This window comes from Molothrus ater, chromosome 9, assembly GCF_012460135.2.
Source record: "Molothrus ater isolate BHLD 08-10-18 breed brown headed cowbird chromosome 9, BPBGC_Mater_1.1, whole genome shotgun sequence".
NCBI classification, from domain to species: Eukaryota; Metazoa; Chordata; class Aves; order Passeriformes; family Icteridae; genus Molothrus; species Molothrus ater.
The window spans coordinates 27774800-27801592 of NC_050486.2; the positions used below are offsets into that span (position 1 = coordinate 27774800).

General features: G+C 42.7%; 1 protein-coding gene across 3 annotated transcripts in view; it reads left to right on the plus strand.

Annotated features, from left to right (window-relative positions):
- The window catches only part of FGGY (FGGY carbohydrate kinase domain containing), a 128091-nt gene that overhangs the window by 99936 nt on the left and 1362 nt on the right, over positions 1 to 26793 (plus strand). For all 3 annotated transcript variants that reach the window (XM_036388009.1, XM_036388008.2, XM_036388010.1), the window contains 2 exons: positions 1645 to 1739; positions 26674 to 26735. In XM_036388009.1, coding sequence (XP_036243902.1) covers positions 1645 to 1739; positions 26674 to 26735 — 157 coding nt within the window. The remainder of the gene's footprint in view (positions 1 to 1644; positions 1740 to 26673; positions 26736 to 26793) is intronic.

Consider the following 26793-nt stretch of genomic DNA (forward strand, 5'->3'; position numbering starts at 1 on the left):
AAAGGCCTTTTTGCAGTCTGGAGTTCTCCCCCATTTGTAAAATCAGTGACTGACAAGGGATGTCAGAGTTCATCTGACTGAAATGCTCTTGGTTATGTTGAACTCATTAGAGCCTATCAGATAAAATAACTAACATTCCAGGATCAATCCCCCATTCTTTCCTGAAAAGAAAAAAATCTGAATATATTATTGTTAGCAACAAATGCCCATGACTCAGCCATGCAGACATCCAATAGATAATTCCACAGGCCACTTAAAAAGTATCTTGATCTTTTTGTTTGCCTGGTAAGAATTCCGTATTCATTCTGACCGTGCGGGAAATGGGCAGTAAATTTTAGAGCATGCTGAAAATTGCTCACTGACGCCTGGCAATGAGCCACAGAGCTCTGAGCTTGAGATTTGCTGTTCCAAGCTGACCCAAGTTCTGAGCTGTGCTTCAGCTGAGCTGCAGGAATGCTCAGGTGACAGGGCAAGCTTTGCATCAACTAACTGAAAGCCTGGTGGGAGGTGAATTTGCTTTTTTACATCAATAATTTTATTTTGCAAAGTGGGGTGTTTTTCCTTTCTCCTCTATGGAGGTTGTTTGTGGCTGATTTTAGGACTTCACACAAATTTCAGCTCCTTCTAATCTTACTGCTGGCTCTCAGGAGCAGCATTTTTTGGGTATAATATGGTGGAGACGGTTCTGAGCAGGAATCCCTGCTCCCACCCCTGTGTTTGCATCATCATTCACTGAATGACGTTATCTCAGTACTGGAAATGCAGACACATGCCAAATACTGCAGGAATATTAAAGTTTTCAGTTTAGTGAGGATAAGCATCTGAAGTGTAGCTAGAAAAGTATTTAGATTTCTGCTCTTGGTTTAGATTTTTCAGGGGAATTAAGAAAGTCTAGTTTTTGTTTGTTTTTTTAGCTTTTTCCTGCTTTTCTTTACACTAGTGAAACGGGTCTCAGAAAATTCTGCATAAACCAAGGGAAAGTATGTTCTCAGTAGTACCCATGGGTGATGAAACACTAATATTTAATTCTACTTTAGAATTATTCTACTTAGAATTTTGTTTGCTTGTTTTTCCAGTGTTTTAATTTTGTTTTCCAGTATCTTGCACAAATTGGAAGACAAGATTTCTCTTATTATTTCATATATAGCTTGAGAAAGTTTACTACTCATGTTTTCATGTCTTCCAGCAAAACCAGGCTGGCTTTGTTGGCTGTATGTTCAAAACCAAACACAAACAGTCTTTTTTTGTTTGTTGCAAAAGAAACAAAAAGGAGACCGCCTTGTTTTCCCCTCCAGGTCAACTTTTAATAGGCACGTGGGTTTGGAGGGTGTGGGTAACAGGTTTATACCAAGCCCTTTGAATGAGATAAATAGCCAGTGTCAAAGATCTGGGGGGTTGGTTTTTGTGTGCTTTAGGTTCTGCATTAATATTTTGCTAAAATGGTTTTATTTAAATGCTGCACTTTCCTTGGAGCCTGGAACCACAGATCAGAGAAATTTACATTAACCTACAGCAGAATGTAGCTCTGAATGGGGTTTTGAATAATGGTTTTTGATTCCTTTTTTGTCTATTTTTTTAAAATTATTTGTGGAGCTGCTGGTGCTGCTGTGTTCTCTAACAGAGACCTGGCTCTTCCCTCTGCAGGCAAACCTGTTGTGCTGTCCAAAGAAGTGGAGTCTGTTTTGGTGGGTGCTGCTATTCTTGGAGCTTGTGCTTCTGGGGATTTTGCATCTATCCAGGTATGCAGTACCTGATTTTATGTCATTTTCTGTTCAGTTTTAATGTGTCTTACACCTTGACTTCTGGCACCACGCACACACCTAAATCCAAGTGGAAAAGTTTGTCCATTCTGCACAGGCAGACAAGATCCAGCATTGCTTTCTCTCCACCCTCTGTTTAACTCCAGATATTATTTATGTGTGTTGAGGATTCATTTGCCTTTGGACATGTGTGGGGACATGCATAGAAGCTGCTGTGTATGAAGTTAGCCCATGTAATTTTACAGACAAAACAGGGAATTTGGTAAGGCCCTGATCCTGCGGAAGGTCACACTTTCATCTCAGGTACATTTGTCCTACTTTCCTTCCTTCATATTGAGGGATGTTAAACATAAGAAGCAACATAGCATTATTTATGCCATTAAAAATAACACATCTTAGCTCCTGTCCTGCCCCAGTGAATGCAGAATTAATAATGAGGATGGAACTGCATGTTCATTCATGTTATTTCAGTCCATTAACAGCTCAAAAAGTAGCAGTGAGGCTTTTACTTTTGGTGGATCAGTCAAAGCATAGCTTAGCTGCATATATACAAACAACAGTGCCATCAGAAACCCAAAGAAGGGTCTGACTGTCCCAAATCATGCCTGTTTTCCCACCTGGCAATCCCATAAGCCATGTCCTCTCCTCATGCTGCACAAGGACACTGTAGAGCAAAATGCATTTGGACAAAATGATTTATCAGGATGGTCCCTAATACATTTGTTGCATTTTGCTTTATAACATCAGGGACAGATATTTGTAGATGAAATTTTGCACAAAAGCTTATCTGGAGATATTTTGTGAATAGGGAGGTCAGCTCCTTGACCTGGTTAAATTGGTGCAGTTCCACTGGAATCAATAAACAGCTCAGCATAAGCTGAAGAGCTGGGCTGTGCTTGGCACTTCTCCAAATGGGAATATTCTACAGAGCTGGGTAGGTTAGCACAAAGAGAAGTTTCCTTTCATAAGAATGTTTCCATTAAAATGAATCCCACTGCAGGAAATACACAGTGCAACATACATATCTGTGTGTAATAATTCTAGTGCTTGTAAGGAGGCCTTATTTTGATAAATGTAATTTCAGTAGCAACTTTTGGTAACAGGACTTCATATTCAATTCTTACTCTTCTGTTAATCTTCTGCCTTCAAATACATATTTCATTCCAAGTCTAGGATGTTTTTCACTACTGTACAATAACTGAACATCTCAAAACTGATTTTATTAAGTCTGTTTTTATCAGCATTGGAAAAATCCAATGCTGTGAAGTTTTCTGTGTTGTGTTTTATACAATTTTTGTGTATCCACTTACCTTTAGTTTTTAACCCTGCCCTTATATATAAAAATATTTCAGAAGAACATCAGTAATGTCAGAACAGATATGAATATTTTTAAAATCGTTTAGCTACATGGGATCACAAAGGTGAAATTGAATAAATTTATTTTAGGGTCGGGGAAGTGCAAATGTGTATCTACCACTGCAGTCCAATAACCTCTCTGACATTTATTTTTGTAACACATCTTCCAAAACAACTCTTTCTTAGAGGTGCTGCAAACATTCAGCATCTTTGTAGATTTTGCAAATACAGGTTATTACCTCTCCTCTAATAGATGGTTTGTGCTTAATTACTGTGTTTTGCAAAGCTCTTTGTTTGCTCAGTGTAATAGTAAAGGAGAGAGCTGTGGGTTTTTTACAATAACCTCTCTCCTTATGTCTATGGTTTTTTGAAAGGGATTTTTTACTGTATTTTTCCCAGTCACTGGTCACATTTCTCAGAACAATTTTTGGACATTTCCACTCGATGTCAGAATCAAAACGTTTAAAAGCTCCCTGGTTTTTATGGGTTGGCTGTTCTCCACTTTCTAAAACTCAAGCAGTTTTAGGACAGCTTAGAAGTAGCACCCAAATCTGGATCCCTCCAAATCACTTCTGTTAATCTTAGCCCATCTTTACCATGCTCTGCTGACAAGAGCTCTGGCTGCTGCCCACCAGGGATGCCAAATTTGGTGGAATGTGCATCCTGTAGGTATTTCAAGCATGGGGCAGCCAGGTCGGAACAGCTGCCTCACTCAGAATCTGGACACAAAGGCAAGGTCCTCAAAATCCCCCAGGACATCCTTTTCAGCAGAGGGAAGACAAGGTGGGTCACCGAGGGAAGAGCCAACTCTGTGGTGACTTTCTGGAGTAGTCATAGTTAGGTTTTATTTACCTGCACAGGTCAGAAAGGTGTTGGAATTGGGTGGTATTTCCTGGGGTAGCTCTGTGGCTGTGCTGGTTGCTGTATTCTCATCCTTCTGCACAGTCCTGGTGCTTGGTCCTGTGGTGCCCCATCACTGGGGTTTGCAGATGGGGAAGCAGCTGCTTCAGAGGATGGTTTTTCCAAGGACAAGCAGGCAGTCACCACACATGGCTGTTGATGCACCCACCCCACATGGGACAGCAGGAACCTCTCCCTGACCTGTTTTGAGCAGTGGGTCATGGTGGCTTGTACACTAAAGAGCTTTTCCTTTATCCTTTGGTATCCCTAAATAAGTTTATTCTCATAAAGGAACATGCAGCAACATGCCTCCTGTCTCCTCCTTTCCCATATTGCAGCTCTTTGAACAATTCAGCATTTTGTTCTAATTCTTAATTTTCACATATTTTTCTTCATATTTCAAGTGATTTGTGCAAAGTTTTTTGTGCTTTCTACTGACAACACCAGTTTTGGCACCAAAATTCTCAGTATACTGAGCCTTTACAGAGAAGCCTTGGAAATGAAGGTTAATGCAAAAGCTGTGACCAAACAGGTTAATTTGCAAGCTCCTAGTGTGGACTGAAAAGTTCAAGCCCCTTGAAGCTGCAATTTCATCTTTAGGTAATTCTATCAAGGGAAGATTTATAACCTCCATCTCTCAGGCCTGGTCACCATATGTTGTTGCTTCAAAGAATGTTGACTTCCCTATTTTCCTCTTCATTTACTCTCCCTGCATTTTTCTCCTCTGTGGTAAAACAATTGGTCTATCCAAAAAGAAAAAAAACACACAGTGTGGTGAGTTCTTCCCCATTTCATCTCTTGGTTATTTTGTCTCTAGAAACTCCAGAAAGGAGAGAAAATCCTCTGAATTTCTTCTTGGTTTATCTTTTCATTTGCCCCTACAGATGCTGCACACTTTTTCTCTGAGTGGTTTTGTGGGAGCTCTAACCCAGCCTGGCTGGGCCCCAGCAGACAGTGCTGTGTAAAACAGCGTGGCATAAAGATTTGTGAAATAGACTGTATTTTTGGGGTTTGGATTTTTGAAATATGTGCTCTATTGAATGAAATAACCTTAACATTGCTGGCTTAGGTGGGTCAATTTATTGGTTCTAGCCATTCCTTTCATGCTGAGCAGCAGGATCCTGCTTTTCTGTGGGATTGTTTCTATAGTAAAAATATAGTTTCCGGTTTAGCCAGCCAGCAATTCCTTCTCAGTAAAATGTTCAATAAATAAATGTCAAAGTTTCCAGTATATCCTCGTTACTCTGCCTCACTCGTACGTAATTGAAAATGGGAAGAAGGTGCTGTTTGATTTGGCAGTCATCCAGCTAATTTTTTTTTTTTTTTTTGATAGCCCACTCTTTGGGACAGAGCTGTACACCAGGGAACAGGATTATTGCCTTATAAAACCCTGCAGCCCACTGACTATTCCTTAATTGCATATTAAAGCAATTAATAAAATTACCTGTATGGAACCAGATTACCAGATTTACTTTGGATATGCTGCATTCACATGGGGCATTGTTATGGCCAGCGTGGGAGAGAAGAAACTCTGATTTTCTAGAGTGCATTTTGTTGGTAACTCTGTAATCAGCTTTCTGTGAATATTTTTGGTGTGAAACACTGAACTAGAAGTTAGAATCTACATGACTACAAGATTTTTCAGGTCTCAAATTAACTTTTAAGGGAGGTTTAGTCTTTCCTTTGTTGGTTTAGGTTGTTAAGCAAGTTGATGGTATAGCCTGCAAAAAGATAGGCAAAAGCTTTTTCATCGTTTCTATAAAGCAGGTCATAGGTGCATGAAAATGAGCTGGATTCTATAGGAAGAGGTGTTAGGTAATTATCTCATGTGGATTAGCTAAATTGTTTAGCAGCTGAGCAGGTGAAGAATGCCCTGGGTCCAGTCTGCAGCCCTGGAAGGAGCCCCAGGAGCCTTGGGGCTCGTGGTCCCCTAGCTCAGAGTCTGTGGACTCTATGGTGGGAGTTGAAGTTAAGGTGGTGCAGGGAAATAATTTACTCACAAGTAAATTATTTCCTCTGTACCAACAGAGCCTGGAAGAATTTTGTTTGCACTGCTGAGTTTTGCTTCATTTGATGGACATCTCTTCTCAGTTAGGTCAGGATGAGTGGTAGAACATCGAGGGAAAAATCAAATAACAAACCCCACAGATAGCACAAGTTTTATAAAGATCAGCCAGGAAGAACATAGGACACAAGGAGTGTTTGCCTTGTAACAATTAAATTGTTACAGACAGTCATGAATGTAAAGAAGTTCCTGAGTACAATTAGTCTACAACCTTGGTAATGGACCAACTGGCAATGGGGAAGAGACAACATTTTCATAAGAACACCCATAAATAGTACTGGGACATATTCAACTTTTGTGCTGACAGAACTGGAGGGGGTTAGGCCATTTCCATTTCTGGATCAGGCTGTTTCTGGTGTAGTTTTGTTCCATTTATTTCAGTGGACGTGCTGCAGTTGATGATCTGATCCTCTATTCCTCTTCCAAAGCATCACCTGTCAGGCCATGGATTGAAATTCATGCAAGCGTCCTGTGATTTCCATATTTTCAAAAGCAAGGACTGAGTGGAAGATCAGGGAAGGGATAAGTTTTTCCTTAGAAATGGTAATAACTTGGGAAATCAAAAGAGGAAATAAAATTACTTCTCCCTGTTGAGTTCAGGAATGCTGCCTTCCCTCATCTCATTAAAAATTTAAAGCACTCTTGTTTTTGAGCAGGGTGAATTAGTAATTAAGTGCTATAATCAACTTGTGTAAACATAATATTGAAGGAGAACAGCAAATTAATCATTTCTTTGGCTTGCCTTACCTAATTAATGCACCTTTTAGCAAAGGCCTTCCTGCCATGTTGGTTTTTTTCTCCCGTTCCCTTAATCAGAGGATTTTGGAAAGGCAGAGGAAGGAGATGGTTTTTCTTAGGCACCATGATGTACACAAGGAGTGTGTTAAGGTGCTGTGACTTTGCCTTCCTTTTCTTCAAGAACTCCAAATCTGCTCATGTAGAGTTTGAGCCAAAGGTTTAGTGGAGACCATCCTTGGGCACAAAGTAAAAAGCTCCTGCTCTCCTAGGTGGGCATTGGTTGGTTCTCTTAGAGACTTTGAGAACCAAACTATTTTATGTAAAATGGAGAACATTTACATCTAACCAAGCCTGGCCTCAGGGCAGTGACTTGGCAGTAGAACTCCATCCCTTTACCTCTTTCCTTGGTGTTTTGACACTGAAATATGGCTTTCCCTAGTTGAGAGTGGGTTTTTATTCCTTGTGTTATAAAGTTAGATTCAATATGGCATGCATGAAACCACCAAGATACTGGCAATGCCTCTGGCTTTTGTATAGAGTCAGCTGCCTCCTTACCAGAAATCTTGAGAGAAATATAGATGAGAGAGAGAAATGAAAAGGCAGTGATTTAATGGCCACTGTCCAGTTCCTTGTGGCCTGGTGTTTATGGTACAAAGAGTGCCTTTTTAGTTAGCATATTTTGGCCTTACTGTCAGAAGTCTTTGCAGTGAGGGTAAAAAGCAGATGAATCACTACTACTCTTTTGCCCTAAGGATGATCCTTCTGTATTAAAGCTGAGGAATATAAATGCTGGTTTGTCTCTGCCAAGCACGGAATGAGCTTTCAATCAGTTTGAGAGTGTGACTTTTTTCACTTTCCAAGCCACAACAAGTATGTAGAAACCTTTCTACTTTCTTTCAGCTGACTCCAGTGGACAGCATTTCCATGTGGCTGGAGTTCCTCTCTTGGTGGGAGTTAAATCACACACACAAACACCACCATGTAGAGATCACACAGCTGAGATGTGGCTGTAGCTGCTCGCACGATGCTTTCACAAAAGTGCTTAGAAAAGTACCCTCTGCCTTGTTGCTGTTTACTGACATGTGATACTGGTTGACATCTGTTGCCCTTCTCATTTGAGGTCAGTTTGCTTTACTAACTTTAACATTTCCACATTGCTGTGCTGCTGAAGTGCAGATACACAAATCTCCTTGCAGTCCCCAAGATCCTTTTATGAGAAGCAGAGCTGCCATCATTTGCTATCATCCTGCTGGCTGCCTTTTATACTGGAGTGGAGAGAAATTATTCTGCTGCTGTGAAATGTTCTTGGGGGAGTGCAATGTCTAGTGCTATATGTTGTCATACATTTGATGTATTAGCAGATCACTGCATGCTGTGCAGTAGTGTTTAGTTCATTGTCACAGCAGATGATTTGCGGTTGGTTTATATCACTTGAAATTATTACAGGTAAAAACTTGTCTAAGTAAATGTCAAAGTTTGTCATAGCAGGTCACATAGCTGCTGCAGTGACAGATGATCTTAGTCCACAATCCTCATGCAGCATTCCCAGTTAATGCAAATCAGTGTTGCTCCAGGATTGCAGAGGAGTGACACCAGTTTACTCCAGTACCCCAGTCCAGTCAAGCACAGGGGGGCATCATCTGACTTTCGAGTAGGCAAGAAGCTCAGCTGGAGACAGGCAGGACTGCCCATGTGCTGAAGTGCTTTACTGGATCAGAGCCCAAAGAGGAATCTGACACAGTGCACTGGGAGATGACACATCTTGAGATGATAAAGGTGATTAGAGCTCTTGCAGTTGGTTTGTGTTATTGCTCCTTCAGGAACAAGCTGTGGATGCTACAGGTAATGGGACACAAAGACTGTGTCTTTTGTTAAGTGCTGTCCTTTTTGTGGAAGCTCAGCATGCTGCATTTGAAATGTCAGGCAGTACACAAATGTTCAGATTTGGAATTTCTCAGTAACTCTTTAATGACAGGGAAAGGCAGCTGCAGTGAGTCCGTGTGATATATCTGCTATAACAGAACTGCCCATTTACAGGAGCTGAGTGTTTGGCACAGCTCTTCTAACACTGGAGGCAGCAACCTCAGCAGTCCAGTACTTAGGGATGTGGCCTTGCTGCTGCTCTGAAAGCAGAAACAAGCATGAAATACCACACTAATGAAATAAACCCTGGCCTTTCATTTGGGCACTGGTGGAAGGAGATGGGGCACCATGTGTCAGGATATCAATGTGACTTCCCTGTTTATTAATTCTGGCTGAGACTGGTGATAAAGATTTTATTACCTATTTTTCACATTTACGAGGATGGACAGAAAACGTAATGAAGACCTCTTGGAGGGAAGCACGACAAAAGAAATCTATTTAATCTGTCTTTATGCTGAAAGTGTAGCTGGCTTTGCACAGTGGCACAGCTCCACTGACTTCTCCCAGGTTCTAGTTCTTTCACACCCTGAATTACTGTATTAGGAGCAGCCACATGTATGTGAATATAACCTTCTCTGTCTGTAGGATTAACACTTACATTGTCATGTCTTTCAGCTTTTTAAAAGCTCACATCAGCTGATGCTGGCAAAGAATAAGATGTAGTGTTTTGTTAATCTGCACAAGTTGAGACTCTTTTTAAACCAATGGTGTTTTTCTCATCTGTCAGTAAGCCCAGGACCTGGCAAGCAGGAGAAAAAATGCTGCCTGGAATAGTGCAGCTTCTGCTGCTGCATATTTTTGTAACAAACCATGAAATGACCACAGTGGAGTTTGTGAAAGGAGATGTACAATTAGTTGATTTTTTTTTTTTTTCAAGAAGAATAAGATTAAGATCAGCTTGTAGAAGTTTAATAATATCACAACCTTACAGTTTTTTCAGCTTGCTGACCCTGTCTTTTCTTGAGGAAAACCATAAATATGAGGAAACCATAAATGTGTCTTTGTAGTAGATAGATACTTTCTTAAAAGTGTACTGTGATCCTTCCCCTTTCTATTTTAGGGACCGATTTTATCCATGTGCTCAGAGACACAGCTGAAGTCATTTGGACCTTGGTCTCCCCTTCTGTCCAGGCCATTTAAGCAGGGAAAAGTGTGATAGCAATATTTTATAGGAAGGATGAGGACAAAGGAGGGTACCATGGATCTTTTGTAACTGTCAGTAGCCAAGAAGGTCCTTTTCAGAGCGTGTCTTGCTTAAATGATGTTTGGGATGTCAGACAAGTTAAAGTCTCTCTGCCCTCGCCTCTTCAGTAGCTGAGCAGAACAACCTTCAAGTTAGGCACTGGAGAATTGGAAACTCAATCTGGCTACATTGTGAGATTAATGTTCCATCTGGGATTTGCACTCTTGCTATGTCAGCACAGGGATCAGACTGTTCCATGGCCAAGCACAAGCATGTGGAGTCACAGCACTGTCTGAAATGCTTGAATGTCTTTCACACTGAAGTTTGTGAAGGACATTATGATCACTTAGTTGTGGGATTTGGTGCCACTAGTTCAGACCACTAGGACATACTTTTGCTGCCCTATCTTTGAAAAAGTTTTATGTTTTACATATGCTGTTATCCTTGCTCCTAAGGTTTCTAGAGGGGTTTGTTTCTTAACATTTTCTCTCTCTGTATAGTTTAACAAGACTGTTTACTATCACAGAGTGTCCAGTACATTTTATTGTGGTTAACAGTAAAGACATTTTTCTTTATTCCCTTTCATATAATCACGGATCTGAAATGGTGAAGGAGAGATCCCCTAACATCTATTAGAAGGCAGCTGCTTTTTTAAGGTGTTGTCTTTCCTCAGAATTGGAATCCAATTCTCATTCTCTTTTCTTTATTCAATCATATGGTTTTGTTTCCTTGGTTTCTTAGATTAAGACATATAACAACCATTCCCAGCCCTTTCCTTCTTGTTTTGATACAACTTTTTACATGTCCTGTGCTTAAAATTTCTGTGGCACAGTTTGAAGTTGGGCAGTGGGATATAGAGAATCCATACAAAATTCCTTTGTGGCTCTGTTTTGTTTTTACTGGGACACGTGTCCACGTAATGAATAGCAAGACCATAATTGTCACTCTTGAGGGAAATAAAGGCAGAAAGGCTGACCACCAAGTGGGCATGGAAAAGCCTGACTTGCAGATTTTTGCACAAAGATATTTCTCCAGATGAGGCTTGAAAAACATTGGAAGAGCACAAACAGGGAGAGCTGCTGTGCCCATTTCTTGCTGTGCCTTATAAGTGCACAGCAAAAGCAAGTTGGGTTGTTGTCTTAGGAATGATTTATGGGGCATGTTCTCAATGTGTAGCATTCCTGGGAGCTGCATTCCTCTGAGCATCACTAACCCTCAGTACAGAAATACCCTCCTGACCCGTGCAGGGTCTGTTTGTGTGAGCACCTGCTGTCAGCTGCTGTTTGCCATGCAGCTTCCAGAGAGTCCTTTGCCAGGTAGAGGTTTTAGGGAGGAGTGTGGGTGTGGGAGCTCTGGGGGGAGAACAGTTTTTGGGCAAGGAACAGAGAAAAGTGATGTGGCAATGGGCTCCTCACTAAGGAGGGATGGTTAGATCTGACCATGTCACTTCTTTGGGAGCTTGGGAAGCACAGGGGACCCCTTGAGGGAGAACTCTCTGGAAAATAAACCAACTTCTAATCAATGGTTTTTCCTTTGAAGAGTCTCTTGGCATGACAGGCCTATGTGGGAGGGGCATACCATTGTCCATCCCAACCTCTCCTTCCCAAAACCATGGGGTGGATGGTGATAACACATCACCTTTGAAAGGTGCCTTCATTGCCCAGCCCTGTAGCACAAACACCTTGGATATATTCAGCAAAATACTGCTGAGCCTTGTAGCCTGCAGACTCCTTTTGCTTTCAAAATGTCTGGTAAGACTTAATTTTTGCCTAATTTTCCCAGACTGGTGATTTTCTATATGTTGTTATGAAATCACCCATTTCTGTTAACTTTTAATAGTTTAGGTATTGGATGCTGTATCTTCAGACCAGACTGAGGGAAGCAGTGTCTTCCAGCAGATAAATGAGATGTGTGTTAGGCTCTAGGTTGGGAGCTGGCACTTAGCTTAGGTGTGGGAGGTGAGTAATGGCCCTAAAGATGCTAAGCTGTGTGAAGCCCTTCTGATAAATGGGGCCTTTTTGTGATGAGCTCTCCTCACGTTCCTGGACTAGTTGGCATAAAAGCTTTGAGCATACAAGCACATTACTCATTATTTACTGGTTGTGGTTGCAAGGTCATTTAATTTTGCAATAGTCCCATCTAAGGGATGATTCTTGCATTGCATGAAAGGGAGACTAAGCAAGATTCACTTTTTTAAATTTGCTTTGTATAACTTTGCCCCTGTAGATATTCAACACATTTGCTATAAGACACAAAATGCCAAATGTGTGGCTTTCTGGACATGGACATTCCACTCATCCCAGAGGAGAATCAGGCATGGAAAGAGAATAAAGATAGGAATGGGGCTTTTCTCTTTCAGCACTAAATCCCCAATGGCCACCATGTCCTTCTCTCTGCTCCCACTCTGATGTTGTTTATTCTTTCATCTTGTACTTTTGCCTCTAGTTTGTGCCTCTCTTTTGTTTAGTAACTTTCACTTTTCCTTTTCCCACCTCTTGGTCTTCTCTCTTCTCCTCTCTTCTCCTTTCCTCTTTCCTCCCAACTCTTTCCACATCTCATTCCCTTACCCCTGTCCTCACATGATGAAAAGCAAAGAGTCAGGGATGGTTTGTGGCTCAGTCACTGATGATCTCTCACCTCAGGACCCCTCTCAAGGCTTGCAGGACTTCAACAAAGCCTTGTGGCAATGCCCTCTGTTTTATGGGCACAGCATATGAACACTGACTGGGCTGTGCCAGTGTTCTTGGACTGGAAGAGGGGAGATTTATGATGGCACTGATCACAGTGCTAAAATAAACTGTCCTTCCTCAGCCAGAGGAATAGGAGTTTGTAAATGCCAGCATTTTATACACAAACTGAAGGACAGGGCTGAGGGAGCCAGCTGCCCAGGTTAGCTGCTCAGGATCTGAACATGGCAAGGCTTTAAAAGCAGAGAGCCAGAAGAAGTCATTTATATTAAAACAAACTCTGTCATGAGTCATTTGACTTCTTTTTCTCTTACACACATAGTTTATGTCCCAGGCCTTCTAAGGCCCGGGTAACATCTGATACTCTTTAGGCCGAGGCAGCTTTAGTAGGAGTGGGATCCTGCTTCCACTTACACTGTACCACTTAGAACTCTATTTAATTTGAGTCTTGTGTTTACAGGCTGTAACTGTTACTTATTTGTCATTTTTATGGTAATAAAAAGATTGTTTGTCTGTGATTCAGTCCTTGCTGTGCTGTTGAATAGGTCTGTGTCTTTCAGCAGAGGAAAAGAGGGACTTTTGCTTTTCACCTCATTCATTTTTCTCATGCAGCTCCAGTCAGGTCAGCAGGCAAGAGGGGGTGCAGGTCCTTCCCTTCCCTCCCAACCACACTCTCAGGCTATTGATGTCAGCAGAGCATCACTCCACATTTTTCACACCATTTGCAATGATGTGAATGTGATTTTTCTTCCCTTCTCCTGCAAAAGAGCCAACACCAAAGTGTACCCTGCCCTGTCTGCAAAATACAGCTTTGTCTCTTTTACAATTTTTCTTATTTTTTCATTTACTCCTTTGTCTCATCTCTTCTGATCCCAGGTTTTTGTTTAAACATTTTTACCAGGTGCAAAAACTAGTTAATTGCAGGTAGGAGATGTGAAAGGTATATAAACTCTTCCAAGTCCTGCTCCCTGCTTATGCCAAGGCCTATAGAGATCTGAAAGGGGAGAATGAAACACAGACAAAGGGCAGGAAAGCTTTGTCCGACTCCAAAGTTTACAGGGAAAGGCTTCAACCCCTCCCCATCCAGCTTCCCGGGGCACAGATAACCCTCAGGCCCCCCTGCTAAAAGAGGCTGCACCTTAATTAAGAGCATGACTCTTGTTCCCTCTAGTGGCTAATTATACAGCATCTCTCACACCAGTGTCATTCCACTGCCTTCCTCCCGTGCACCCTTTTTAAATATGTTTTGTAACTGTCTAAATTTCTCCAAATGACGGTGTTTGCCATTCTTTGGATTGTGCCTTCAGAAAGCTGGAAATTCTGCCATGGATAGATGCAACACAGGAATAGGGTTTAGGGCTGGAGAGGTTTTTGCTCCTGTTCAAACCATGGTGGAGTTTTCTGCAGCGTTACCGGGAAGGGTTAAGGAAAAAGGGCTTTTCTTGGTTTATCAGCATCCCTGCTCCTATTGTAATTCCTTAAGTATGAACAGATATGGATGTCCAGAACTGTTGGATACCTCAAATCCCAGGCTTGTTTCATGTCCTGGAGATAAGGAGTGAGTTGCCTGGCTTTCCAGATCAAACAAATACCCTGTTAAAATGTAGTGTAGTGTTTCCTAAGGACACAGGAAAAATTCAGTGTTTGCCAAAGTAGTTGTTATTAACAGCCTGGTAATGGGAGGCACTCTGTGCTAGTTCAAATTGACACAAACTGCTGCAGCACCAAGTTCTTCTGAGTATAAATATAAGCAGAATTTTGCAAAGAGAAAACAATCTGTGTAACCTAACTGGAGAGGCAGAGTACACAGACTTTATTCCCACCTTAGCCACTGACTTTGTCTGTGACTTTGGTCAAGTTGTGTAACTTTGTTCTTCTCCCTCCTGACTTGTGAAGCAGATTTAGTGATGTTTACATACCTCAGAGTTTGGGTTGTTGTATTAAAGTGGTAGAACAAAAAGTGCAAAGAAAATCTATGGTGATGCTAAAGGTCTTGCTCTGGTGCGTTAAAATAAGTGAGAATGGAAAGGCTGTAGATTGACAACACAGTTACACATAATTGGATCATCTTTTGACTTCAAAATCTTACTTTAGAACTGCAGTTTGCTATTGTGTTAATTTACATTGCTATGTATATAATAGGGAAGATGGTTTATATACTGTGGCATGGTTACAACTCTGATGTTTGTATCAAGTTTTAGTATTTACAGCATTCAGAACATTTAAAGATTGTGCTGTACATCTGCACAAGAATGTACTTCATTTGCAGAATTCTTGTTTTTAGAGAATATTTGGGAAGGCACGGGAGACCACATCCTTTAAAGCACAAATTCACTCAGGGTTTGGATTGGCAATTTCTTAGGAACAGCAAAGGCTAATTCCAGATCAGCATTTTCATTCCCAGCCTGAAGCTTTTGGTGTCTAACGCTGTGCCCAACACATAACTGAGGTGCTTTTCTTGCTCAGGTATGGACCCTTCTAAACTGCAGTTGTAGACATTTCTGGAGACTTCTGAAAATCAGATGTTCTCCTTTTTTGACTGCAGTGGGACCAGGATTAGCAGAAACAACAGATGCATCTTGCATTGCTGAGCATTTTCTGAGGTGCATCTGAAACTGATTTGTGACAGGCCAGTAACCCAATGAGAGTAATATAAAACATCCAGCAGGGTAAGACCTCCTCCTTAGAACTGTATCCTTTTTCTTGCATGCCTGGGTTGCATTTTTTTAAATTAAGTTACTGAGTTGTAGAATGACCCACATTCCTTTATTCCTGTAAAACCAGAATGACTGACAGCTTTTAATTGCACATGCTCCTACTGTTTGTTGGGAGAGGAGGAGGCAGGATGGGATCCTACCAAAGGTTTGAAATATTATGAATAAAGAAAAGATTGTTGAGCATGAAAAAATGGCTTCTTATCAAGGATTTAGATGGATATGTTGCTGATCCTGTCTGATGTTATATAGATCTTCACTAATTATTCCAATGTCAATAAAGAAGCCAGAGCAGAACAATGGACAAGTGTGTTTAGAAAGGTGTGCAGTAAAATTCAGACTTGCATCAGATAAAAGTAATTTAATATCTGTCCCTCCCTTCTAGACTTGTGACAGCCAAAGAAATACCTTTGAACAAAAACTAGTTGTTGTTTTTTTTTCAGATTTGCTGCATGAAGCAATTTCCAAAGTACAGAATTGCTGCTAATGGAAAAGCGAAACAAATCTGGGGTTTTGAGCTGGTGGAGTGTTCGTGCAAGTGATTAGGCTGTACAAAAGGAGCATTCATCTTGAAATGACAGATAAGTGCTAAGGACAGGACTGAAAACTGTAAATATGTTAGCACTTTAAGCGAGAGCACAGCTTCAGCACTTGTGAGACTCATCAGCTGCTGTAAACAATATGGATCTTTGAGCTGATCTCTGCTGAGATCTCAGCACATCAGATAATGATAGAGTTGTTCATTTTTGCTTCTTCTGTTTTGTTTTTTTTTTTCCCTTTCAGAAAGTACTTTCTGCAGAGAACAGGCCTGTGGTGCTGCCAGCACACACTCACCTCCCTCCTGGAGCAGCCACCACGGGCAGCAAAGGACAGGGCTGGGGCTCTGCCTCTCCCCAGTTCTGCTCCAGTCAGGAGCAAAATGTGCAGCTGCACTGCCACCCTCCTTGCAGGGCTGTGCCCCCACCCATGGCTGGGGAAGGCTCTTTGAGCTCCTCCAGCCTCAGTTCACAGTCAGGACACTTCTCCAAGTGTGATTTTAAAAGGAACCATTCAGGTGGTGGCAGCAGTTTCTCCTGTAGGGCTTTGCAAAGGGTTATCAGTGACTGAGCTGTGACAATGGAGCATTTCATGTTGGGAAAACTGCATACAATAGAAATTAATTTGAAACCAGTAAGTCCCCTTTGCAGAGGACACGATAAAAAGCTGGCAGCCCACCACAGCTCCCAACACTCACTGAGGTTCTGCTCAGTGACCTACAAGGGAAAAGCTCCATGAACCATTTGGGCCTCTGCTATTCATCTCTTTTCCCAGCTTGCTGTCTTTAAATAAAAGGACAGATCTTCAACAGCAGGAATTGGCTCAGTTCTTAGGATCAGCTGAATGGTGAAGCACAAAGTGGTTTTTCTTCAGTTGTGTCCCCCATTGGTCAGATTTTCCTCCTGAGTGTTTGGTATTAATCTCGTGATGTTAGTGATTCTTATGGAATATGTGAGGAGCTGAGGTGCTTCACAGGATCACAGAATATTCTGAGTTGGATGGACCCACAGGGATGATCAAGTGAAGGGCCCCCAAATGGGGATCAAACTCACACCTTTGGCATTATCAGCACCATGTTCTGACCAGCTGAGCTGATCTCAGGGCCTGTGTGGCTTAAAATTCAGGAGCCAATGAATCCAGTGACTGCAGTCAGGAAAGGTGTGCTGGGAAGAGCTTTCCCACACAAGCACTTGAGGAGCAGTGGGTTAGGAATTTCTCACTGAAGTGGCTGAAGGGGCAAGGCTTGCTTGGAAGCAGGAGCCACAGCGTGCAGCTCACTGGGGGCTTCTTAAAAAGCTGGGAAAATAGGATGAGAAGTAAAAGTTGGAATGGTGGCTGGGTGTTAGGAGAACATCCCTCTGGAAGGATTTGGTGTTGTTTGCCTTTCTTGGAGATAAAATGGAGAGCTCATAAACCAGCTCCCCAGGCTTCCCACCTGGCCAAAACTTGGAGGTGGGAAGGTGGAGACTGTCCTGGGTGCTCTTCTCTGTGGGATCTCAGCTTTCAGGATGGTGCTGTGTTGGATCTCAGGCTGTGCCCAGCCCAGCTCTGATGCCACTGGTGCCTCACTCCCACAGCAAATGCACTTCTAATTCCAACTGTGGTGCTTGCAGACAGAACCAGCCTTTGTTTTGGGCATGGGCAATTATAAAATGTGCTCTTTTCTATTTGCCAAGTGAATACAAATGCTTTATTAGGACATCTGCTAAGGGAAAAGATGCCTGAGATACCTTTAAAACTCCTGCTGGCAGTGCTGGGTGACAGGTTTGGATTTGCTCAGTAACAGAGGTTATTGAATATTACTGTAATCAAAGGCTCTTTCTGGCTCTGGGGCAGGTGTGAATAAATAGTTCTTGGGTATGGGTTTGTATAGAAAAACATCAGCCAGAGTGGTGATGAGGGTAACCTGACATTTGCTAATAAGAATAGTTTATTCCAAATTAATTTGTTCAGTTTGGTGCCTACAGGTTTTCTGTGCAATAAATGTGATTGCAGTACACAGACATTGTGCACATAAAGAGATTCCTGCTGACAGAAGTTTTAGTGCTAAAGGGAACTGAATTTACCATTTCCCAGCGGTCTCCAAAAGAGATACAAGCCAAAGCTTTTAGGAGCAAGGGGAGCAGAACACCTATTCTGGTGTGACTTTGCAGTTTCCTCCTATGAAACTCTCTCAGTTCTGTGTCCATGGGAATTCCACAGCTCAGTTTGAGCCTCTCCCTTGCTGCTATTAGAGCACATTTGGCCACTGACTGGCCATCCCATCCTCAGACCAGGCTTCCCAGGTTCTTAAGGAATCCTTCCCAAAATAAAGTTGTTTAGCAATATGTATCCAGCATTTAAAGTGCTTTTTTTTTAGAAAGACACTCTTGGAGGACAGTTCTAGTGGCAGAAGACAAATGAGTGCAGTAGCTTCTCACCCCTGGCTGATTTTCAGATCTGGAGAAGAAAGGATGCTCAGTTTTAAACAAAACAGGACAGTATCATCAGCTGATCACAGAATCATAGAATAGTTTGGGTTGGAAGAGACCTTTAAAGGTCATCTAGTCCACCCCCCTGCAATGATGAGTGTGCTTTGCTTCAGCTTCACTCAGTTCAGTCACTGCTAGCCTTTAATTTGGGAAAGAAAAATACTTTCTGGAGCAGTGTTCTGGAAAAGGTGGCTGACCCCTTGTCTGTAGCAATCGTGGCAAGGAAAGCAAATGCCTTGTGCCATGGACAGCTGCCTTCTCTGTGCTGTGCTAAACTCCCAAAAGATTTCTATTTTCTCTTCTAGGATTCATTCTCTGTTCACCGTTCGTTGGATATCTCTGTATCTCTTAAATGATATTTTATTTTTTGTTGGACATGGGATATCTGTAAGGTTACTAAAAGGCTCTCTATATTTTAATGCAGTTTTACTCTCTGTTTTAATATCTCAACCTTCTACTGGCTTACAGTAGTGAAAGACTTTTTCTAAAGGTCTCTTGTTTTTTATGAGCCCCTGTCCACGGTAATTTCCCAAATGCAGTCCAGATTGGGTAAAATGTAAGCATATTTCTGAGGTACAGGGTTTTTTCTTTTAATAGTAAACCACACATCAGATGAACTAGTTAAAAAGTATCCCAAATCAAAACTCACAGCAGGGATTTTCCTCATTAACTTCAGGTAGACACTGGAGCATGGCAAAGAATACATTTGAAAGATGAGGGGGTAAGGAGAAAGGAAAGGAAAGGAAAGGAAAGGAAAGGAAAGGAAAGGAAAGGAAAGGAAAGGAAAGGAAAGGAAAGGAAAGGAAAGGAAAGGAAAGGAAAGGAAAGGAAAGGAAAGGAAAGGAAAGGAAAGGAAAGGAAAGGAAAGGAAAGGGAAAAGGAAATCAAGTCTTCTCAGCCAGTGTTAGAAAGAGGGAAAGAATAAATAGATGAAGAAGAGTGAAATATTGCAAATACTTTTGCTTTCTTGATGGAATAACCCTAAAGCAAAGTATAGGCATAAGTTGGTTTTATGACAATCCCAGCTGGGTACCCCAAAAATGCTGAAACTGCCCAAAGTGGGGAAATGAACACAGAGACGTGTGCGGATTAATTAGATCGAAAAAATGTTTTGACAGCATAAGTGAACATATGGAATGAATTGTGAGAACCTGATCCAGTTCCCCATGTGTAAATGATGCCTTAGCCATAGCTCATAAAGCAAATACAGATGCAAAAAAAAAAAAAAAGGAAAAAAAGCCCTTTTCCTATCCCCTCCCCCCAATAAAGCCCAGTCTGTTGCCAGATGGCAAATAAAAGTCTGAACTTGGTGACTAAATGTGAGGAAAGCTGAATGTTCATTATGGATGTTGAAAGAAATCAGCCAAATAAATCTGAATTTTGCACCTTGGAGGAAATGGTGCAGCTCAGCTAAATATTGAGTGGATGCCCAGTTGAGTGTCAGGATCCCCTGGGCTGGGTCTTCAGTGTCTCTGTTTTACCCCCCTGGTCTAAATCAGAATTGTGGAATGGTTTGGGCAGGGACATCTCCCACTCTCCCAGGGTGCTCCAAGCCCTGTTCCAGCTGGCCTTGGGCACTTCCAGGGATCCAGGGGCAGCCACAGCTTCTCTGGACAGCCCCTGCCAGGGCCTCACCCCCCTCACAGGGAGGGATTGCTTTGTGTCCGGCTCAGTTCTTGGTGTCTGTGTCCATGTGGAATCACACACCTGCCCTGAGTGCCCCAAAGGCTTTACCTCCTGAAATTGAGGGTAGCAGCACTGGGACAGATGCTGCAAGCAGAGGGTGAGGAGGGGGCCAGAGGAGAAAAGCAATGTGTTGCAGGTTATGCAGAGTTGTTCCCTGGATTCGTTTGCTCCATCCCCAGGAAGGATGAGTAGGGAGAGGGTGGATTGGGCAGTGCCCAGCAGCAGGAGCTGGTGGAGGAATTTGCTCTCCTGACTCCCAGTTGAGCTTGTTCTGTTAAACACAGCTATGTCAGCATCATATTTCCAAGCCTAAAACCTGTGTTAAATCAATATATTTTCATGTGGTTTCAACGGACAGACCTTCTTCGTCTGTTTTAACAGTGATGCTGTGCATGGTTAAATTTATTCCACCTCAGAAGGGGGTGAGCGAGATGTGCTGCCAGTGCCAGTTGGTGCTGGAGTCAGGAGCCCATTCCTGCTGTGGCATCAGCACCATGGTGTGGGCTGGGACCTTCACATGCAGCCACTGAAGGGAACTGTCCCTTCATGGAGAAGCTGCACAGGCTCCTGTCAGGGGAAGAGCAGCTAAACCCTGCCCCAGACTGCTTGGGTGGTGCCCACAGACTTGATTCATGGCACCCAGTGCCAGCAGTCTGTGAAGCTGAAACAGGAGCTGAGCACTTGGGCTCCTTCCATTGCCCAGGGAAGCTGAAACCCCTGCTAAGCTGTCAGGTTTTTGTCCAAACAGCTTTGGGCATGAAGAGGCGCCAGCAGCAGAGCCCTCACAAAGCAAACTGCTTAATTATTTGCTAGTGAGAGGCAACTTGGGGGAGTGCAGACTCAAATCAACAACTAACCAACCTATATTTAGTAGCAGAGTGGCTGGAGCTTAGACCCAAACATAGTTTCCAGCTGATAGATGATGTGGCAATCAGAGCTGACCCTCGTCCCATTCTAAATTTGGGCTGTGGAATAAGTCATTAATATCATGGCTGGCATGGCAAGGCACCCCTCCAGCAGCTGCCCTGCCACTGCTGCCCCTCTTAGGGCTGTGCCTGAGGCTGGCCAGTCTGTCTGGGCTCTGGGACACCAACCTGGGTGACCACAGCCTGGCTGGCACTGTGGAGACACTGAGGGAGAGGCAAAGTCAGTGCTCTGGAGGCAGAAGTGGTCCTGTGGCCTTACCTGTGCTTGTCTCTGCTGCTCTGAGAGCTCTTTTCCATTTGTTCTGGTACTAAGGAGTGAAAATCTTCTCTGGTGGTGCAGGACAGGTGGGGTGATCCATGCTTCAGTGGGATGTGGAAGGTGCAGGAGGGTTGGGAGCTCCGTGTGGCACCCAGAGTGCAGAACTGGGGACACACCCTGAGTGTGCAAACTCTGTGCCCCAGCCAAACCAAACTGGGGAAATGGCACAGCCCACTGCAGACAGAGGTAACTGAAAATTAAAATAATAAATTATGTGTCCCAGATAACTCCAGAAATCTCTTGAAACTTTCTGGAATCTGATTCAGTGCTGGAACCAGAAATGCACCTTGTCTCAGTGCTCAGGATCCATCCAGTTGGCCTCTGTCAACTCAAGTTGAGTGGTTGAAGGGTAGAATAATGTTGGGATTCTTCTGAGCTGCCTCAGTGTAACAAACAAATGGATAAAATATTCCTCTAAGAGGAGCCAGTGCTGTTCCTGAACATATGGACAGAGAGATTCCAAAGGCCAGTGACTTTTCCTGGAAGACAGACTCAGGTCCTGAGCTGGTGTCCTGCTTGCCATCCCTCCATCCTTCCATCCTCTTCTCCCTCCTCCTCTGTATCTCATGTGCACAGACAGACAGAAACTCTTCCCCTCTCTCTCTCTCTCTCTCTCTCTCTCTGAGGTTTGCTACAGACACAGAAATTGATGTTGGATCAGAGCAAAAGGAAAACACAAACTTGTGTGAAATTTTTCACCTTTTCACTAAATGAATCAAAGCCAAATTTTCACACTTTGGTCTTAGGTGTGAATTTTTTGCTCAGCTCTAATATTTATCCATAATGTGTTTTAAAACTTGGCTCGTTCCAGCTAGAAACCCACAGAGAATTGAGTTACAGATTCTGGGCTTTGTGCACGCTGCCAAGATCTGCCCCTATAACTCAAACAAATTTAAGGGGGGGGGGAGGGAAACCACTAGAAAAATATTGTGCATCGTCCATCACATGCTTTCTTCATGCAGTCATATACCACTAAAAAGTAATGTTCTGCAGAAATACAGTCATGTAACTCCTGTAAACACAGATAAGATGAATTTTGCATCTCCAAAGCAATCTCTAAATAAAAGCCTAGGAGGAAATAGCAGCCTTGCTTAAAATTCTTATAGAAGTTTAAAAGTATTTCTTCAACATCAGCATTTCAAGAAATCTATTTATGCCCCTCAAATCCAAATATATCTGTCACTGAACTTCTTAAAATGATGCTAAAGACATCTGTTAGCTGAGTTTGTGTGTGGAATAGAAATGAGTGAGAGAGAGGTTCTTCACTGCTGCAGAACAATTGAAATTATTACATAGAATATTATTTATTTTATTTGTTGTGAGGACTAGGAGTGTAAGGAAAGTCACTCTGATAGTTTGAAGGCTAACACCTGCTGAATCCTGAAATCTAGACAGATCTGGTGGGAAAAAAAGTTGCTACAATTCAGTCTGTTGTGAATGGGACAACTTTTACATTATTTCACTCCTGCTGCTGGATCTGTGACAGGAAAACTGAACAGAAACACTGGAGAGGTGAGACTGGCCTGAGTGTGAGCATCAGATTCCCCAGTTTGGTGCTTTGTGCTGCCACGTGCTTTCAGCCACTGAAATGGTACGGGAGAACTTGAAATGATCTGTGGTTGTTTTGTTGTTAATAATTATCTTAGGTTAAAGTCCAAGCATTTCTTGGGATTACCAAAATGACTGAGTGGTGAGAACACAACTGGGAAGTTGCATTTGTGCTCAGATGCCTTACTATTTAACTTTGGATACAATTTTAAAAGTCTCAAAAAAAAGAAAAAGCCCAATTGAGATTTTGTTACTTGACTTTCTAAACTAAGGCTGGTGTCCCTAAATCTGATTTCTCATCTGCTGTGTACTTTAATCTTCAGTAATACTCAACCCATCAGTCCTTGAGTCACAGCTGAAAATCAGACTTGGGGACTACTCTAGGTTGGGCTTGATGATCTCCAAGGTCCCTTCCAGCCTAGCTGATTCTGTGATTCTGTGATTCAATCCACAAGTGGGCTTCACTGGTCTCCCTGTACAGTCCCAAGGGACATGGGCTCCTCTTGTGGATGTGCTGGGTTTTGTGAGGCAGCTCTTGGAGGATCCCAAGGGCAGGGAATCAGAGAAGATGAGTCTCTCAGCCTGAAGCTGTTCCCTGTGTGCACCTCCTGTGGCTCCTGTGCCAGGCTGATGGGCTTCTCCTACTGCCTCCTCCCACACAGGGTTAAAAACCTTTTCCTTCCCATTATTGAAGGGACAACAGTTGAAATTTCCAGCTTTAAGATGCTGTGTCAAAGTTGGGAGGCAGGATTTTCCCTGGGTTTCCTGTAGGGTTTCCCTTGGAGATCCACTGCCTGTTGGGGCTGCCCTGGATTCCTCAGCGGGACAAGTGATGGATCCCCAGCCCCAGATGATGCTGGAGAGTGGAATTCAGCCACCAGGACCGAGTGGATTTGAGTGGCTGCTGACCTTCCCTGCAGCAAAATAGCACCTTGTCCTGAGATCTTGGTGGGCCTTGGGGAGTTTGGTTCCCTGTCCCTTCCCAGGCAGGGATAACCCCGCTGGGCTGGGTCTCTCCATGGAGAGCAGAGTGTTTACTGGCTTGTATCTGTCTCAGCGTTGACACTCCAACAAAAGGTTAGAAATCATGAATGCATCCCTTTATTTCTGCTCCACAGTGCCTCTCTTTTTTTCTGTGTAAACCCTTCACTTGCCTCTTGCCCAGCCTTTAGAAATGATGATCAAATGCGAACTTTCAGGGTTTATTTATAGCATAGCCTTTATGGAAAGAGAGAAAAGAAATGATTAAAAAGCAATTTTACAAAATATTTTGTTTTAAGAGAGAATTCATTGTGTTTTAAATCACTGTATTCATTGTACTGTCTAGACTGGCAAACAAAGAAGATAGAGCGTCATTCAAATTAAGATTGTGAAATCCTTGGTGACTGGAATTATGGATTTGGATGTCAACCCTCAAACAAACTATTTCTGAACAGCAGTATTATCACTTTGCTATATTTAAGGCTTTGTTGGAGACAGAGCAGTGCACAAGGTTGATCCGATTCAGTAATGCAATTCTAATGTCCCTTTGTTTCCCGTTTCATTATAAATTCATATTTTCAATGTTCTGTTCCTCTTTGTCCCCAGAAAACTGTTGAAAAGACTCTCCTCTGGGAGTAAAGTTTTTTGTTCAAGCTAACAATGACCAAACTGACTTTAAAACACAGAAAAACATACAACTAAAATGTGAATTGAGAGAGGGAATTAATTTAGGATATTTTGAGCAACACAGAATGGGTGACTTGTTGAAAATTGCTGGCTGTGTATTTTTTTGCAATGCTATTCCACAGAACCATGGTAGTTGCTGTGAGACTTTAATGCTGTGGATTCTCAAAGGTCTGTGTATTTTCAGTAGATTTAAAAATGCCAAAGTATTTTAGAGGATAAACTGGAAAACTGATAAACTTGGAAGTTGTTCTCCTTAGCTCAGGGTGGATGATGAGAAGAAGAGAAGCAGCATTTTGTAGAAGCTGTAAGAGTAAAGCAGAACACGAGGGTGTGGAGCACCCATGTCACAGCCAGAACATAGCCTGGGAATGGTGTTGTGTCCTGGTCCTGAGTGTGCACAGACAGGGGAATGCAAAGTCTGGCCCTCCCTTTCATTTTTGTCGCACCTGTGATAAAAAATGGATTTGCCTGTTTAGACACTTCAGATGTTACAGGTTTATTTTTGTGCAGTGTCTCCAGGGCAGCTCAAAAGGAGGTGTAAAGCAGGGAGCAGAAAGGAAGGTGACTCTTCCATTAGTGAGAGAGTGTTTCAGGGGGCTTTGTTTTCCCTAAGGCACAATGGAAAAGCAGTAGCCATTGTACCAGAGGGAATTGGCTTCTACTTTGAGTTGCCTTTTTTTTTTTTTTTCTGTGTGTTCATTCATTTTTTGGATAGACTGTAAATCCAGCTGGCCGTGTAAGGGACTGACTATTGTAAACAGGGACAATGCTTGAGCATTGTCAGTGTCACCTGTTAAAGGCCAGGGAATAAAATGCCCATTTCTCTTACTGGGAAGGATATCAGCCTTTCCATGGCAGTATTTTAATCTGGCTGCTGTGCAGAGTCTCAGTGCCAGCAGGCTCACATGTCCCAGGCAAAAGAACACACTATCTCTCTGCAAGTGTTATTTCAAGGGTGTTTCTTGGGGAACCCAAGTACAATCAACCTCTGCACCTATGAAGGAGAATGGGCATATGAGAGCACAGAAATGTTCCCTGCTACTGTATCAGCACCCTTAGCAGAGTGGAGTCCTGACTGCAGACCTGGCAATGCTTCTGCCTTTGGTAGAGCCTGCCCTGGGCTGGTGACACTGCACTGACATTGCTCATCCACCTTGTGAAGTTCTGTGAGATCCTTTGCTGAAAAGTGCTGGATTAATGGAAAGCACAAATTTCACTAGGGCAGGTATTCCAGCCTGTAAAATCATCCAAACCTTTTACAAATGTTCCAGCCTTTTAAAAAGGTTCCAGCAGTAGCACAGGCTGCCTGTTCTCCAGGGTCATCCTCATTCTTAGGCACTGCATTAAAACAGTTCGGGTCCTGCTTAGAAACTCTGAACCCTGATTTAGTCACACACTGACTCTTGAGTCCTGACCTTTAATGTTTTTAACAGTCTCCCATCTAAAAGCTGTTGCTTTGATTCTCCTTGTGAAATCACTGAGTGTCTGCTGCCTCCACAGTATCTGAGAGCTCAGGCCTCTTAACTTTGGTGATTCTCATTCCAGTGGGATTGCTTGGGAGAATCCACGGAAAATCAGAATCTCACAGAGATCAGAAAAGGAACCAAATTACTCATCCCTCTCCCTTCCACACATGGCTGTCCCAGAGACTCCTCCTGCAGGGGATTCTGTGAGCTCTGACTTTATTTTGGCCAAAAACAGAGCAGGATCAGAGTTTGCCTCTTACACCTTTGTGCTGGAATGTGAGGGCGGCTGTGAGCTGCAGAACAGACCTTCCCAGGTTACCTTCAGCTTGTGGAGCACCCCTGAGTCCTCCCTTGCTGCAGGGAACCAATACTTTCAGAATATGATTACAGGATCTCAAGTACAATATCATTTTATATGAGAACCCTCCCCTCCAGGGATGCAGTGTTTAACATTTCCTTTGGTTAGAGTAAATAATAAAAGATAACTCTGTTCTGCCTGGGACTCCCAGTGAGAGAGAGGAACAGACTTTGGTTACTGAGGGTCTGCAGAGCTTTGTTCTCTTGACTACTTTATAATGGGATTGAACATATTTGCTGCCATCTGGCCTGTTCAGCCGAAACAAAATACATCACTAATGTTCCGATTGGTTTTGAAACATCTTGTTCTTGTCAAAAAGTATTTTAAATCAAAACAGGCTTTTCCAGTTGGTGTTTGTCTTTTCCTAGGAGGCCATGGCGAAAATGGGGAAAATTGGAAAAGTTGTGCAGCCCAACCACGAGCATAAAAGGTAACACTGGCCCTGGTGTGTTCCACTGGGAGAGTTCAAGGGAGATAAAGTTGGGGTC